This window comes from Lampetra planeri, chromosome 35 (assembly GCF_965212315.1).
Source record: "Lampetra planeri chromosome 35, kcLamPlan1.2.h2, whole genome shotgun sequence".
NCBI classification, from domain to species: domain Eukaryota; kingdom Metazoa; phylum Chordata; class Hyperoartia; order Petromyzontiformes; family Petromyzontidae; genus Lampetra; species Lampetra planeri.
Genome location: NC_136141.1, coordinates 1,208,653 through 1,226,568, shown reverse-complemented (window position 1 = coordinate 1,226,568; position 17,916 = coordinate 1,208,653). Strand labels below are relative to the sequence as shown.

The 17,916-nt window shown below is 49.7% G+C and overlaps 2 protein-coding genes across 3 annotated transcripts in view; one reads left to right on the top strand and one right to left on the bottom strand.

Moving 5' to 3' along the window:
* The window catches only part of LOC144730184 (uncharacterized), a 35,325-nt gene extending 34,007 nt beyond the window's left edge, over positions 1-1,318 (top strand). The window contains exon 17 of the mRNA XM_078610789.1: positions 390-1,318. Coding sequence (XP_078466915.1) covers positions 390-458 — 69 coding nt within the window. The 3' untranslated portion in view covers positions 459-1,318. The remainder of the gene's footprint in view (positions 1-389) is intronic.
* An 11,404-nt stretch (positions 1,319-12,722) lies between these two features.
* LOC144730179 (uncharacterized) overlaps positions 12,723-17,916 on the bottom strand; it is a 28,508-nt gene continuing 23,314 nt past the window's right edge. For both annotated transcript variants that reach the window (XM_078610783.1, XM_078610784.1), the window contains 4 exons: positions 17,722-17,815; positions 17,086-17,135; positions 15,681-15,749; positions 12,723-14,862 (listed from right to left, as the gene is read on the bottom strand). In XM_078610783.1, the coding sequence (XP_078466909.1) occupies positions 15,705-15,749; positions 17,086-17,135; positions 17,722-17,815 (189 nt within the window). In that variant the 3' untranslated portion in view covers positions 12,723-14,862; positions 15,681-15,704. The remainder of the gene's footprint in view (positions 14,863-15,680; positions 15,750-17,085; positions 17,136-17,721; positions 17,816-17,916) is intronic.

Genomic DNA, 17,916 nt, shown 5'->3' with positions numbered 1-17,916 from the left:
TGGGATCCCTCTGTGCAGAACCTTTGAGTGTTATTCCTTCACGTGTAGGTTAGGATTAGGCTACTCCGATGTCACACCACATGCAAAACACTCGTCAATGGAACTGGCCAAACATACCAAAGCAGGACCCTCCTGAAATGTAGTCTTGAGTCTCAAGTTTTTGGGGATAAATAACCGGAATTCACATTGCTCCTTCAGCATGCACGGGCCCATCTTGATTAGCCTACCAACATTGGTGCAACCTGATTGGTCCATCTTGATAAGCCCATCCCGATCGGTGGACCCTCATTAGCGCTATTTGGAGTCTCCTGATTGGCCCATGGGGGCTGGCGCGTCTTGTCCGTCGCTGCCTTGACCCGCCGCCCGTTTGCTGCCCCTTCCTCCCACAGAGCCTGAGGGAGGGCCTCTCGACGCAGGAGCAGAAGCAGCTGTTTGACGAAGCCGAGGTGCAGCAGTGAGGCGGGCGGGGGGTGCGGCTCCCGTTCCCTCTGCACCCTCGCCGGCTATTGGCAGGCCCACGGACGCGAAGGGACGCGGCTACAGACGATCAATACCCCCCCTTCCTTCCCCCGCGGCGCGGGATAGCAACCCCTGCCGCCGCACCAGCCACGGCTCCGGAAGCGCCCATCGCCTCGTCCCTTCGCCGAGATAGTTTTGACGCACGGTGAACGCGGCCGCCGCTCTCGACGGCTCCCTCCGCTCCGACTGCAGCTGGCCAGTAAGAGCGCCGTCTCGGCCGGGCCTGCTGCGACGGAGGTGCCCGCAGGCTGATTTGCCGGCTCCCTGCTGCGTGGGCCCGGCGGTGGCGGTGTGCGAGCGAGGCGCTGCCGACGGTCCTTGCCATCGCGGTGTGCGCGAGGCTGTCGGGCCGACGTGGGGTTTCGGGCGACGAGGCGCGGTCTGCCGCTTGGGTGAATCCGCGCCGACGGAGCGATCCGGTGAACGGCAGCCTGCGTCCGCGCGTTTAGCACGGACGCAGCCCTCGCGTACGGGGGCATTGAAATGTAGGTGACCAACACAGACCCGAGCTTGCATTCAGTTTGTTACTTACCGGTGTTGTTCGTGTGTTATCAATATTTGACAGGTCAGTGTCAGACGTACAGGCGGTGACCCTGTTGGCAACAACGGAATAAACGCCCCCCCCCCCCCCCCATCGCACGCACCGAGCCGCGTGCCGTGTCGCAGCGATCGCCGCGCAGGATGAGATGGGATGTGAGAGGGGCGCTTCGGCGAGACGCGTTCAGACCCGACAAGGTCCACGGCCGGTCACGAAACGCTCGCGCAGCCGCAGCCGGATAGGGGGGCGGGGTAGGTAATGCGGGGGGCACGCGGGGTGGGGGGTGCCACGAGATGAGTGTCAAGAGTCGTCGGGGTGAGCGGGCCGGGCAGGGTACAGCTTCACGAGTTGGGAGCCGGGGGAGCCTCCTCCCCCCCGGGGCTCGTTGCGCACTGTGGAGCTGTCCGCGCAGAGACGCCCCGGCGGTGACGGGACATGTCCCACTCGGCACCCGTTGCCGGGGTTTGCGCCGCGCGCGCGAGCAGACGACCATGCACGCCAGACGGTTGTCCGGAGCTCCGTAGACGCCAGGGATGAGTTCTCTGTCTCGAGTGCGCACGAATTGGACGGGGGCTGGGAACATTCTGCACGCAACGGGGGTGCTCGCGTTACGTGCACGCAAGGCACGATGGGAGCCGTGCATTCCCCGCTCTGTTTCAACGAGCACCGCTGCGCGTCGTTCTTCGTGCGCGTGCCAGTCGGGCCGGCACGACGGTGCGGAGTCGAGCTAGGTGGGGCCCACGACAGGTTTAGATAGCACTCGCCGCCAATGTGTCGGCCAATTATCGGGAATCAAACTCAGGTCGCTGGGTTCGTAGTGCATTGTGCTAACCATGACAACACACGCGCACGATACGGAGCACCTGTGACTTGTCGTCTGATACAAGGCGTCCTAAAACACTGTTGCTTGTGTTGTGATCTTTTGCAAAGATGGCACAATTTATCCACCCTGTATTAATATTTGCGTAAAAAAAACGGGTGGTGGCATTCACAAAGGGAAAGGTTTCAGTTTCCAAATGAACAGCTTCTGCTGGTTCGGGAAAGTTTATTTTGCTGCAATGTGTTTATATTAAATATTATATAAATTAAGAGTCACTTATCTTTTGTAACACATAAATTTGTACGTGTCATTCGAAGCAGTATTTATAAGAGGGTTTTTATGGGAAAATTATTGCATGACATTACGGTGCGTGTGTTTGAAGGACCTATATAAAATATGAATTTATTGCAATACCGTTTTAAGATGATCGTATAAACTGGTGGTGTATGGCCATATTAAAGGGTGGCCTAGGAAGAAGTGTTCTCCTGATACACGTTTGATGACAACAACGCACTCAAGTCAAACGTCACGTGACGGTGATACAGAGCTCTTTGCAAGGTGGGGGGGGGGGGGAGGAGGTTGGTGGATCTCTTGAGGATGGGAGCACCGGCTCATCTCCCTGACATTCAAGTGACCGCACAGAGCGCAGCCCGCAACCACCGCGACGTCTAAGCCCTGCGGGCGCGCGCTCCCGTGCCGCTCCGTGTAGCCACATCGCGAATGAAATATTTCAACACGTTTGCATTTTAGCTGCGGCGTGCACACACCCAGGTCTGGGTGTTCTTCTGCAGCCCGCCATTCACAGCCCGCCGTTTACAGCCCGGTGTCGGGGGACGCGGGGGGTGGGGGGGGCACACTCACGATGAAGGCCACTGGGCCAGCGGCGAGGGCCTTCGTTAAGATTTTGTATTCCGTTGATCCCCAGCGCCCTCTTGCCGCCCCTTTGAGGTCGCCCTTTCAGAGAACGAGATAAAACGGTGCCATGTCCGGACAATGGAGAGGCCGTTCACTGCGCGTCTGGTGACGCTGTTCTGCAATTACCGGAGCTGTGGGGAGGGCGAAATTTGTCAGCCAAAACTCAAGGGCAGTTTGTTGGCCAGTGCCGGTTTGGGCAAAACGTCATCGGTGTCGAGGTTTTCTTGAGGCGGAAATCAATCGCTGGCGAATTTCTGAATGGGGGAGAGGCCATTGGTTCAATCCCAGGTGCCAGTATCCACGGTCGAGTGGGGTGTCGTCCACTTCAATGAGGCACCACGATAATAATGTCTTCTTCTTCTACCCATGACAGTATCACTGAGTCCCATGGCTCATTCTTAGGGGAGTCCTGCTGTGGGATGTTTGGCCAATATGCTTTTGATTTCGTTTTTTTGTGTGTGCGCGTGGGTGAAAACTGGGTTAGCGGCAGCAGCACATGTATAGGAAGTGAGAACACGCAAACTTCACATGCGTAGCAAATAAACCTGGTTTCTGTACTGCATTAAGGTAGCAGTAGCTTGAACTTTGTTCCAGCGCCGCCTGTCACGCACGTCCTCTCAACTCCACGAGTAAGTGTGCATCGGTCTCGTGCCCTAATTCCAAAGATTCCAAGGCGTGCTTGCTGGTTCATTGGTTTTGAAGCGTGGCTGCACGTGTGGTGTGTCACGGTGCTTCTTGAAGCTTTGCCGCTGCTGCTGCTACCGCTGCTGCAGTGGGACTGTCCCCTCGAATGTCGTCGCTCCCCAGCCGAGTGAGTTCCAGACGCAGCGAAACCCGCTACCGCTACGACGCTGTTAATTGTTGTACACACGTATGTACGTTGGACTTCGTTCGCACCGTACGTGGCCAATCGTGCGAATCGGAGGTGCGGGGGGGGGGGAGGACAATAAACTAAATACAAAAATCAGTTTTAAAGAAATGCGTTTTTAATCTAGATTTAAAAGTGCAAAACTCCAGTTGCTTTTTTAAATCGGAAGGAAAGTTTCCATCGCTTCCTTGGGTTTGGCGTGGCACCCGAACGCAGCGCGCTGCGACGCGCTCCTCGAGGCGTCCCAAGCGCCAGGCTGCGATCTGCTCCGTCGCGCGACGCCGGCAGCCAGCGACGGGGACATCAGAAGCGACGGGAGGGACGCGATCGCTTGGGTGGCCGCGTGATGGCTCGAGCCCAGTTGTCCGGGATCCCCTCTGCAGCTTGTGGAAGTTTTCCTTTCACAACCCCCGGAGGATCGCGTCGCGTCAGTCCCATCCGCGACCCGCCTGTGCTCTCTGGCCAAGTGTCCGGGAAACGTCGGACCAGATGGGGGACTGCGCTTGCGGCGCAGACCTCAGGAATGGTAAATTGCCGCTTTGCAGGCGGCTTGAATGTGGTTATCGACCGACGACCGGCCGGCTATCTGGCATCTCATTTGATATCGTCAAATTCATTGCCGCAGCGTCAATAGGCCGTGCTTGCGCTCTGGAACCGACTATCATTCACGGTTCATTATCAGATACTTCCATAGTTACCGGTATTGAACTGCATTCGTACATATTTCCAATAATCCAGTGTGTCTCGTAGAGGAAGATGGATGCACGGGCAGCATACAATCGTGCATCGTCAGTGATTTCATGGCGGTAGTCCACGACCCCTGGAGGAGGAGATGACGATGACGACGACGACGACACAGACCGGCGAGACGTACAGAGCAGCGAGAATCGGCACAAGATCCCGATCCTTGTGGAGTGACATTCGAGGTGCACTATCATATTTGTACAAGTTGCTTTTGATCAGTGAGGACTCGAGCCGAAGGAGAGCAGTGCCAAAATTCGACATTCGGATGACGTACTCGGGATGTCGTCATCGACGTGTGTCAAAACCCACTGAAATGTGAATTGCAACGAGCACGGCTGGCTACTTGTTGTCGCAAGCCGCGTGAACATTGTTTTCTAGTCAAAGCAGATCCAGGCGATGAGCTGATTGAAGTGAGCAGAGGGGAGGGGTCTCTTGATGCCATCAGATGCGGCCAGGGACGTGTTCGCCGCTGGCCTCTTGTCATCACGTGGGAATCTATAGCAGCCAAATACTCTAAACGTGTGCTGTTGATTTTAAATGTGGAGGGAGAAACCGGTAGAAGCTGGAGAAAAATCCAAGCGAGAACGAGGAGAGATAGACACACAGACTCCAAATATACAGCGGGTGTCAGGGTCGGGATCGAACCCACGACCTCCTGTATACCAGGCGAGGTAGTTAACATCTCACAGCCACCGTGGTGATGATGATGAGAGAGAGAGACACGCAAACTCCAAATATACAGCGGGCGTCAGGGTCGTGATGGAACCCACGACCTCCTGTACACCAGGCGAGGTAGTTAACATCTCCTAGCCACCGTGGTGATGATGATGAGAGAGAGAGACACGCAAACTCCAAATATACAGCGGGCGTCAGGGTCGTGATGGAACCCACGACCTCCTGTACACCAGGCGAGGTAGTTAACATCTCCTAGCCACCGTGGTGCTCAGATGACAGCGCCAGTCCATGTCGAGACGATCCGAGACGGCACCAAACCAGTGAGTAGAATGCAGAGGTCCCACTTCAGTGTTCGTGCCGTGCTAATTCCTTGTCGTCGAGATGACAAGGCGGGCCACGTGGACGCTCCCCGTGGCTTCCACTGGTGACTCCAGGCTGCAGCTCTCCAGCAAGTCGCCAAGATGCATCCTCGACATCATCTTGGCTGACCTCAACCATCCCAGAGTTGTTGTGATCGCGCGACAAACAGGAACGAATTGAGACGATCGCTGAAACTGTCATAAAACGTGGACGTATGCGGCTGGTTTAGGAGATGGATCAATGCAAAGGCAATGGACGTCTTAGGGCGTACGATTTTCGGATGGATTCAAACTCACGTGATTGGCCAACGCCAACGATGGGTGCCTGGAGCATGTCGATGTGGATCGACGCGTTTCGTTCGGCCGCCTCGCTTGTCAATGAAAGAAGCTGGGACGGCGTCGAGCACAGCGGAGCCAGTTGGAGCGATGCCGATCTTGACCGCGTTCGGTGCATCTGATGCTGCCCAGGTCTCCGTTGCGGAAGCTCCGTCTGACTGCTCGTCGCCTCTTTTGTCTCTTCGGATGACCGCTGACGTCCGAGTGGCAGACTGCCCGCTCGTCGTACCGTGTAGACCAGCCGTATCGACATTTGAGCAGGCGTCGACTTTATTCGTGGCTCTGACCGTGTGCGGTGGCGTGAACTTCACCCCAAAGCCCTCCCGGATCTCGTCTCGTGTCAGCTCCGCTGCAGTGGCGTGGTAACGACATCGTGAGCTCAGGGCATGCGGCGATCGCTCAGGTGGGGTCCCAATATTTGTGATTTGCCTCTCCGCACGGTGGCACCGAGGCGGTGCTGCATATCGTCGGCGACTTCTCGCTAAATGCCGCCACTTGCAGCTCTGCCATTCTCCCCGGTTCCACCGCGATGACGATGACGGCATGGAAACAGGCGCGCTGCGGCTCTGATTCAATTAAAACAAAACGTGGGACGTAAATGAAAGAATTTTCATTAAAAAGAATAGCGCGTTTTAAACAAGTTGGTGTTGTTCACGACGCGTCTCGGGTTGGTTGTCCAGGGGACCCCAGCTCGTCACTTTGGCCACCGACTGCTCCACGCCAAGTGACGCCACTGGGCCTCTGCGGACCCAGCTCAGCGCTGACTTTGGCCCGCCGGCGGTTTTAAGGACCGTCCATAAATGACGTCACGCACCTAGGGGGGGTGGGGGTCAGACATTTGTGACGCCGTGTGACGAAGGGGGGGGGGGGGTCAAAATCGTCAAATCGCGTGACGTCATTTATGGACGGCCCCTTTGTGCCGCGAATTTGGCGTCTTTTTATTCCACACATTGGGATCCACGGGACAGAAGCGTGCAGCTTGATCCGATGACATTTCTGACCTAATGACGTTGGCGCGTGCGCGTGCGTGCGCGTGCCCCCGGGTCACCGACGCACGCGGACACAGCAACGCGCTCCGACAGACGCCGGGGCCCGAGGGGCGCAGTGGGCGAGCGGAGACGTCTCGCGGGGGGCCTCTGCCGCCTTCCCGTCCCGAGGGTTCGCGCGGGGGGGGGGGCCGCGTGCGCGCGGGGGCAACGCGCGGGGGGGGGGGCACGCGCGGGGTGGGGGGCCACGCGCGGGGGGGGGGGGGCACGCGCGGGGGGGGGGGTCACGCGCGGGGGGGGGGGGGGGTCACGCGCGGGGGGGGGGGGCACGCGCGGGGGGCACGTGCGACGCTCTGCGAAGCGCATCTGGCCCGCGTGGCGCCATCGCGTGGGGGACTCCGGTGGCGTCGCGGGGGAGCGGCGAGGCGGAGCGGACACCCGCGGACGGCCACGCCAGGGGGGTCGGGGGTGGGGCAAGGGAGCGGCGGGGGGGGGGGTCGCGAGGGGAGGGGCCCGCAGTGGAATGCCGCACACGCAGCCGGGCAGCACCGGGCCCGAGTCGGTGTCCACCTATGGGCGGGGGGGGGCTCGTAAGGCACAGCAACACTAGCAACAGCAGTAGCAGCATCACGCTCTCGCCGCCAGCGCTTCGGTCGTCCACGTGGCTTGGCCTCTCCTATTCTTGGTTCTTTCGGTAAAGTCACGTAGAAGGGAAATAATAAAATAATAAAAATATGAAACAATTAAATTCTCATGACGTCTCGATTGCAACACAAACAATCGTCATCAGGTGTGATTTTTTTTTCTTGCTGTGGTTTTCACACCTGATGACGATTGCTTGTGTTGCAATCGAAACGTCGAGAGAATTTTATTGTTGTATTTTTATAATTTCTTATTTCCCTTCTACGTGAAAGAACCAAGAATATGAATCCCTGCAGTCACGAAAGCTTTACATCGAAAAATGTGGCCTCTCCTTTTCCGCGATCTCCGTCAAGGTGTCCACGTGGGCCCACCTTGCTGGTGCTGCCACGACACCGCCCGGCTTGTCGGTTGCGGACCTCCGATGAGCGCGGTTGGCTTCGTGCGGTGCGAAAGAAGTTCCGACATTCGTGCATACAACATGCACGGACGGGGTAGAAAGCCTTGTCGACCAAGGTGGTGAATGATGGAAGAAGGGTCCAGGGGTGCCGGACACCGGCGTGTCGCCGGCTGGGCGCGGCTCCGTTGTCGGCATTCGGAATCGCCAAAGCAGATCGCTGGGGAGACGCACGGATCCGTGGCTGGCGTGGCTGTTTTTAGTCGAGCACGATTCTTGATCCACCCCCAGCTCAGAGCTCCTCCGCGACCGCTGCCACCCTTCTCCGACTCGGGCTCAGCAAAGGTTCTCTCGGTTGGCATTGATGCTACAACACCACAAGTGCCCCGAGTGGGTTTGGAATGTGTCGAGATGCGTGCAACGGGCATCTCGTGACGCCGGACAAAAACGGCGTGACACGTTCATCGTCGGTAAAAGGAGACGTAATACACGATATGACATAAAATTGCGAATAAACAGCTCGCACAAATGTGTGTTCTCGGGTTGTACCGCGCGTTGTTTGGCGTGATGTCCGACGTTTCGCTCCACGTGCGGGGAACTTCTTCGGGAACTCAATTGAGCTGCTCGTGTCCTTCCTTCCTCGAGGACGTCGCGTTGCTGCTGCTGCTGCCGCCGCCGGTTCTTGACGCCGACTGGCCCAGCTCAGGAGACGAGACAATACTATGGCAGTGTCGTCGTTAGCGCTTCAGTGAGGGGTGACCTTGGCTCTTTCTATTATTCTCCGCCGCGTGCATTTTCTTTTCACGGTCCAAAAAAAAAAATCCACCGTGTGCTGTACAATGAACGAAGCGCTCTCTGTTGTAAATTCTCTTCAACGTTGACACCTGGAAACGGTGAATCGCGGAAGGTTGAACGCAAATAAGTGCTCTCCCCTGGCTTGAATTATAATTCACTCGGAAAACAGTCGCGACAGATGTCTGCGACAAATAAATCCACCTCCAGCAAAGCGGCGACGTGCCGCTAAAACGAAACATCGGGACAACGCTTTATCGGCTGCACGTGTCGTCAATTCCACATTCTCGTGAAGGGGCCTCGCTGGCTCGCTTCCTCTTTCGTCCGATGTATTTTTTTAAGTAAAAACTCGCACCCACGAATTCGTGGCAATCGCAATACTTTACGGTCTAAATTAAACGAAGGTAGGTCCTACCTATGGAATAAAGGCACATTTCAAAATGAGAGGACATACTCAAGGAAAAGCTAAAAGGAAAAACGAAATTTGAGTCTTGCAGAGTTTCTTGAACTGTTGGGTGCTCGAAGCCAATTTTAAGGGCGGTGGAAGAGAGAGAGTTCCACTGGCACTCATTCCACGACCAGCGACGACTTCGCCACATTTAGCCCGAAGTGGGATTTGAATTCGCGCAGATTGTGAATCAAGCGCTCTGACAAACCGGCGGATGGATCTGGGATCGCCTCATTGAACTCGCTCAGTTGGCTTCACACCCTGAGTGAGCCGTGGCAATGACGGCGAGTCCACAAAGGTGGCGACCGCGTGCTGTTGAAGACTTGATGATGAAACTCGACCACAGTGCTGAACGCCACCGAGCGTCTCCGGCCGAAAAGACTTCAAGATCACACACGTCGTCAGAATGTCAACAATCAACTTAGAAACTTAAGAGTTTTGTAAACAAAAAACAAGTGTGTGGGGGGCTCTTTGTTCGTACACGCACGCATGGGTGGAAACGATGCCCTTCGTATGGGTCATCTTCTTGCAATGAAATCAATTTGCAAGCCGCATTCCCAAAGCTGTCAGAACGCCGCCTTGGTCGTATTCAGAGGGGCTGCGATGAGACACCGAGGGTCGAAACTCGTGCACAGAGTCACTATACATTGATACTCTTAGTTATTTCGGTAAAGTCACGTAGGTAAAATTAATAAAAAATAAAATAATAAAAATCACGACGTTTCGGAGGCAACACAAGTCTCCGTCATCAGGTGGAACCGTCACAGCCCTAATACCTCTGCATCCATGTGAAACGACGGCGTAGAATTGGGTGGGTCTAGAGCAAGCAAGTACACTTTAACGGTAAGTAAATATTAAACTGACCGAGCAAAGCGTCCACCAACACCGATACAGATCAGGCGAATGGCAGCGGATAAATAACACTGGTCAACACACTTTTTCTGGCAACGATTGTACGGTAATTTTGGGGTGCTGATTCCAAATCTGGCATCAGTTTTTGAGATATCAAATATTGCATTTTCAATAAAAACTGCAGAAGAAAAATATTAAATAAATGTGGATATCTACATAAAATGATATTATAAACACACTATCCTAAAAATACAGTACCATCTTTTAACACTAAAGCAGTCACTGACTCGCAACAACTTGCAATCATAAGTGACAGAGTTAATTTCGGGTAAAATCAATGAAAATGGGGTATGCCGATAGCATAAAAATGATGTGATAGAGCAAATCTGAGATCAGATTTGGAATCAGCACCCTGAAATTAGTCTAGAACAGCTGCAAAAGTCCAGGCCAGAATTTTTTTTTTTGTGTTGACCAGTGTCATTATTGGCATCGGGAAACGGTAGCGGCTCGTGGCAGCGTCCACCCCGCGGGTTCCATCCCGCAGATCTGTCCACGGCGCTGTGGCTTTGAAGTGGCATTGTTGCGGTCTTAATGGTTGGGCTGCGATTTACACGGCTGATTTGGCCCATCAGTTTCACTTAATAAAGCAATCATACTCTTAAAAAACGGATGTATCCGTTTTCTCATGCAAAACGCGTTCCTTATGCAAGATAATTATCGTCGTACACACGCAGGTTTACTACATATGCTCTTCTTACGGCTGACTATGGGTATACTGCAATCTACCCACGACTAGTTGGGGAACAGCAGTCTTTCATTAAGCAAGTCAAAAGTTTCATCATCCTGAAATGTACCCGTCGTTTGGAAAATTACGATATCCAATGCTGTGGTCGAAAACTCATGAGTTGCCACCCGGCATGCAGTGTGTAAACATTTGCAGTTCTTGGTAGACCACTGCCAGACGGTTTCCCTGCACTGTTGTTAGTTATGGGGGGATATTTGACCATACTTCACCACGCTTGTGAGTGCAGACTTAAGGGAGATGCTCAAGACAATTTCAGATGTCACTCGACACAGATGTTCGCTGTGGCCAGGAATTGAACACGTGATGCTGGGATCGTAGGGCATTGCGCTTACTACACCACTGCTCCAACCCCATTAATGTAAACGTACTCCATCGTAAAGTTAAATTCCGGGCAAAACCTGTAGATAATTGAACTGGACACCGCAGGCCGAGGCCAGCTATGATTCGAAAGCAATTTTTTTTATCAGTGCCTTTTCTGTTTCCGCAGCGTAATAATACAGTTGGCCCTTTAAATTGGTCACAGTCCAACGAACAACCTTGCCTTGTTATTGTGACGTGACGTGAAACTCAAAAAGGAAACTCGTGGCCATGGCCGCTCAAAACGCCGCGCCCCAGGAGAGGTTGGAGAAGGCGAATCGGACAATTCGGCTTCAGTCCCGGCTGCGCGAGGCAGGCACGCGGCTAATTGCCCTCAAAAAGCTTTTCGAGCAGTGTCCCGAGCCCCAATGTCGAGCCCGCACCGTGAAACGGCACGAAATGGGATACATTATCAGCATTAATTAAGTGTAACAAAAAATTTGTCCTGGGTAGTGTTATTTCCGAATTGCTTATGCCTCAAAAGTACAGAAAATGGATATTACTCCCCACACTTTGCTTTTGTGGCCAGGACAGTGATATTTTGAAATTTACCTATTTTCAATGAGAAAACGCGGTGTGCATTTGTCTTTCGTTCACATACAAGTCCTGGTCACAAAAGCAAAGTTTGTGGGGAATCAGCCATTTTCTATACTTTTAGGCATAAGCAATTAAAAAAATAACACTTAGTACCCAGGAACAAAAATGGTGTTACATAGTGTTATCGTCAGCAGCAGCAGCCACGATAAATCCACGATATGAAACCCTCTCCCAAGCCGGCCGTGTGTAATCCACCTCTAGCACACCTGCATACGGGTCGATTGCAGAGCACGGTGTCTCCATTGCGTGGTTTCTAGGCCACATTACAGTCTTTGACTGCCACTTGCCTTGACCGCCAGCCATCAGTGACACGTCTTACCCAATCCAACTTGTTACACGTTAAAATTATGCCAATAACCTGCATGTTTTATAATTCACGTGCCTTTGTCTCAAATTAATTCCAAGTATGAAATATGTCCATGCTTCTTTGCTCACTTTTATAGATTTGTTGATAGGGTCTGAGCTATCATAGCAGACAGCAGTACACGGCTGTTTCTTATTTCGGCACACTGCCACGTTACGTTAATCATGTTAAAAATAAATTATTCGCCCGTTAAAAACAAGCAGTTTTTGTTTTGTGTTTAAACGCAAGACTGTATGGAGCACTGTGTAGGCCTGCACTGATTATAGAGGGCAAGAGTAAACGTCAAGCGTTGGAAGGTAAAACAAAGCAGTAGGGGGTTGTATGCAAGGGACGTCGTCAACGTGTGTATACATCACATTCATTGCAAAAATGAATCAAGGACAACATGCAAGGGCAACCCAAGTGGGTGGGTGGGGGAGGTTAGGGAGTCAACGGTGATGGGAGTTTAACCTAATTTGTGGTCGTAAATTTGATAAGAAGTCTTATTGACTTTAAATATTTGGCATTTAATTTGTTGCTTTTTGAGAAACATCCGTAGGGCATACACACACACTGCCAAATAACAGCAACTTCGGCATGTGACTTTGTAAAGCCACGTGTGACGGACATTAACGAAACACTCACAAAAGAGAAATGTCACCCAAAAGAAACTTTAAAACGGGTCTGCCGGTGACTGAGCGACAGTGAATGTATACACACGCGTTGAGAATCAACAGTAATAACATTTTATTGTATAATACATAAACAATACAATCACGTAACATTCAATGTGGCGCAATCCCACACTTACGTAAAATTGAACTTTACAACACAAAAAAGAAAACCACCAGCAGATTTATGAACGAAATGGGCACTTTCATTAAAAATATGCACAAAAATACAATAGAAGTATGCACAGTTTGTGGAGTTCTAACCCTATGGAACGTCAGAAAAAGTGTGTCGCTTTCATAAAGGAAATTAAACGCAAAATGGACCAACAGAGCTGGGATTTTAAAGAGTAAGATTTCATTTGAACACAAGTCCTGTCAATATCATTGAATGTTCACCATGGCAAGATAACAGCTTGTAACTCAACATTGGTGACTTTATGCAGTTCCGTTGCCGTGTGCGTGCTCAGCCGTGTTGTTGGCTTGTGTATTAAAGCGAAGGCGCAACACGTGTCATAGAAACCGTAGGAAGCTGTAGATGATATGAATAACTCGGCGGGACAAAGGCGGTTGCATCTGATTTGCGGGGGGGAAAGCCAGCCAGCTGTCAATCACGTTACATTGCTGAATAAACCTTTTCAGCAGCTAAAGAATGCTCCGTAACTACAAAAGTTCACTTTAAAAATTGGTACGAATGTTCTCGTCGTAAGATTCCACTGAAATTGTGCATCGGTCCTGAATGGGGATATAATGACATTTTACTGCGCACAACGAAGTAGAATTGTAACTTTTTTTTTTAAACTAAATCCTCGCCTAGCAAATTTAAACAAAACTATGTGAAAATAGAAAAATATGATTGGAAACCAATTCATTTCTCATCTAAGTGCAAAGGGGCCCAAAAGCAGTCAGGGCAGATTCTCGGTGACAATGGAAGCACGCCTCAAAAGAACAAGGCAGTAGAACACTGCTGCAATACCGCGTGCTTCCAGAGCGGATGCTCTTTCAATTTGTTTAAACACTGTTTCTTTTTTTTGCAAGGGAAGGTGAATCAAGGCAACTGATGTTGTTCTTTAGCTACGAGCTTGGTTCCAAAATTTGCGAGATGTTTTGCACAAAGCACTTCCAAAAATGTGTGAAAAGGAATTCTCATGTGGGACGTTGCGTGTATATTTTATTGTTCAAACGACAGTCGGTGACATGCCAAGAATACCCCCCCCCCCTTCAACACTGCCGTGGTTTCCAACTAAACTAATACAGTATAACCATATTTACCGCCTTTTGTATACAGCTTCTTCCCTTAGCTTCAGAACACTACCTTACCTACAAGGACTAGATGATCAAAAAGTAAACGCTGGCATGAGCACTATGTCATTGGCAAGGGTTAAATTGTAGGGAAGGTGGCAGCTGTAAGGGGAATTTGTGTCATGTTTATCCCTTATTCTTTCACAAGGCCAATTGAAATGCAGCTGCTCCCAGTTTAGATACGGCACTTGCACTAAGCTGCATTACGGGTCCACCACTTATAAAACCAAGAAAATGGTCAATGCTCCTCCTACAATGTAACCCCTGCTTGTTTGTAAACTGTGAACTCTTTATCCATCAAATTATTCTGCAGGATTATCTTTTTCCTGTGTTTCAGGCCACATTTTTAAACATTAAAAACAGTCTTACAATGAGAAGAATGCACATAAATTCTAATGGGAGATCTTTCTACAAAAATGCATTTAAACTTTTGCTAACCGTTTTTGATATTTGAAAATGTTGGCTTGCCAGGGGGAAAACCGAAGGTGTTAACTATCGTTATGCAGATGACGTTTAAAGAATACATAATTCTGCAGCTCTTAAGAAAGGTGTTGCACACTTGTTTTAACGCCTCAAATTGTAACATAATCCTGGCAAGCCGACCGATATATTACAACAATACAATGCCATCACCTGGTCAGTGCTAAATGTACTCGACTATGAATGAGTCGTATAAGCGAGTTCTTACAGGCTGTCTTGTCCGTGGCCAGTAGCAGCATGTGGACATCACGTGGGTGATTTGAAATAAAAACAGCTGTGAATGAACAGCAATTCCACCAGGCCTTTTTATTTTTTTCCTTTCTTAAAATCCTGGAGAACTGTGCAGGCAGCAAATTGCTAGAGGGCAGGAAGTTGTGGGGAGATGGTAAAGAATTTCTACTGATACATCAATCCTTCGAAACCTGCAAAATAATGGAAATGCAGTGGTGTTATGTTCTTAAGTATGCATTTTAGGCAGTGATGTTTAAAATGCTATGCATTTTACCCAAAAGATTAATGTGATCATAATGTAATATACTCTTCACTATTCAATTTGGAATAATGCATAATACATCTATTAATAGTGCCGACATGTTTTAATCTAAAACAAGAGTCATTTACAGTCCTTTTTCAAGATCCTGCTTGATTAATCCAACCACACGACGGGGTTGTGTTTAACACATTTCACCACGAAGGACAGGTGAAGGGCAGGCAGGGTGGGGGGGCAGGAGCGGTTTAGAGATCACTCGCCACCGATGTTAGTCGTAGCCGGGAATCAAACTCAGGTCGTGCCGAGTTCACAGCGCACCAAGCACTGCACTCACCAATTCAAGACCCACCACCACCACCACCGCATTCAACGTGAGCCGCTCGACCGATTTGATCAGTGTCAGTCCTGCACAGCAGATGGCGCTGTGGCTTAAAATCAACCTATATTTCAGAGCCAGACAAGGGCAGTTTCCTACGATGGCAAGTGCGCTTACACCAACCACGTCTTATTATGTTAAGTGCAAAGCGCTTGATGAAAGCACCATACACTTAACGGCAAATTGGTCTGCCAGTGTGGATTTTTAAAATTTTATTTACGACTGTTCTTATGGTTCATTTGAACCACCCATAACCCCCTTCAACACGGGCTTGCCTGTACCCATCCCTATTGAAGAGTTCACATATCTACGGCGCTAAGCCCGTAATGGTTGTGTGGTGTTACTGCCCAGTGTTTGGTGTTCATTATTCATACCATTCTGGTGATAAGAGAGCGTGGTTATCTCCTCTCTGTGCTTTCCACAGAAGCAGCCATCCCTCTACCCTGTCAAAACAACAACAGTCAATGGAAAAATATTGCTCGCCAATACATTCAATTGGTTAGCAAACAAATGCAGTATATAAAAAAAAAACTCGATCCAATGCAATGAAATGTAGCTGGTATAATAAAAAAATAACCCCTTTAAAATTCAAGTAGTTTAACGAATATAATATTGTCACATTTGTTCCTGCCCATCAACCTAATTTTCGACTGATTGCTCGCTAGAATATTTCGTATGTAGGCTTGACGGTCGAATAGTGCCACCAATAGGAGAGAAGCATGCAAAACGTACAGAAAAATTAAGCATTGATCAAGGAAGCACAATACTTTATGAACAATAAAATGACCAGTCTAAGACGACATACGCATCTTAGTACACGAAATTAAATTATACGATTCTGTACCTTAGAAATATTCACTGCGCTGTGTAAAGTAACGAGATATCAAACGAAGGACGCCACGTGAGAATAAACACACGGACATGCTTATGTGTCGATTGTTCAAGGGTGTCGTTGCTTCTTCGTACGCACGAGTTTCCACTGGGTTCTCTGGGTTTCCTCCCACATTGAACCACTCGCTCACGGAATTGGCGAAACATATCAGTTTGGAACTATGCTGATAATAGTGTTCAAGTTCAGCGAGTGAGGCCTTCCCTGGGTAAATAATTGACCTCAAAATAAAGTGACATTATGTGTATATCATTTACAGATGTATTTAGTCATTATATTTACAGTTTTAACTGTGTTGGGCATATTACACATTTGTGTACCCTTTGATGTTGGCCAACACAATTGTTGACAACATAGGACGTTTTTTAATTATGCGTTATTAAAACGATTGAGGTTTGCCACTTTAGAATGGGCATGTCATTTAATTGATACTGTAGTACAAAGACTAGTTTTCACTTCCCCATCGGGGTTTTGAGAAGTAGGCTTTTATCCTCTGAAGCACTCAACGTGGTATTTAAGGGGAGAATTCTTTTTTCTCAAGACATTTTCAGTCTATAATTTGTCCATGTCAAGATGTAAAATGATCGAGTGAACAACACAGAATGTACACTTTAAAAACATGTTCAATTTTGCAACCTGGTATTTATTGTAAACATGACCTTTTGTTAGTGGTTTATCTCGCACACCCAACATGCCATGGCTTCACAGGAAAATTGGAAGGCAATTTTAACTACGATCTTTGAAATTAATGTTGTAACTCAATCGAAAATTTTCCCCAAAAGATTGTAACTCACAAGGCGATTGTACAATTGATATGCAAAACCAAATGTTTTCACAGACAATGAAAATCGATCATGTAAATACACACTGCGAAGAAGAGTCCACCATACCTTATGTTTGGCACATTTGATCAGGAAATTATCTTCGCATAGCAAACAATCTGTAAACACAAGCAGATTTAATTAGGGCAAAAAGTCCTACTTTCACTTGTGCACACATATCTTATTATGCATGTTGCATGCTAAGTCATATGGAGAGTCAAAGCAGGGCTATACAAAAACTAATTAAATATGAAACTGCTAAGACTCGCTTATGCAAGTAATGCATCTCCAGACTTGCAAATGTACCGAGGATTGTACAAAGGAACAAGGGTCATCTCGTATTGAGCACATTCACCGCTCAAGACGCAAGCTGGTTACCATGAACCTGATATAAAAACTAATTCAAACTGTAACTATGTCCAGAGGTTGGGTACTGCCCGTACCTTGCACACGGTGTCCAAAAATACAGCCAAGAAGGACTCTGTAATGACATCAGTGGCGATCGCACGACACAGTATGGATCTTGGAAGGCATGGGGTTGGACCTGGGGCGGAAAGCATTACCGCGCGCTGGCTCTGTGGCGAGGCGCAGCTAAGTGCAGCAGAGCACGGTGCCCAGCTGGGAGGCTGGACCACGAGGGCAGCCTCTCACGGTTAGAGTCGCAGACGCGTTACGCAATCGTCAATTAAAAAGAACAGCACCCACCCGCTTCCATGGCACAGATGAAGTGATAGCGCTGGGCGCATCCCTTGCCGTGGCATCCCAGCGTGGCTCCTGTCCGCTGGCACTTGGAACAGCTCTGTCGTGCCATGGGAACAATACGCGTTTTTTTTTTACATATAATATGTATGTAAAACGAGCTAAAATTGTTATCTACGCCAACATGTTTTTATTATGGCA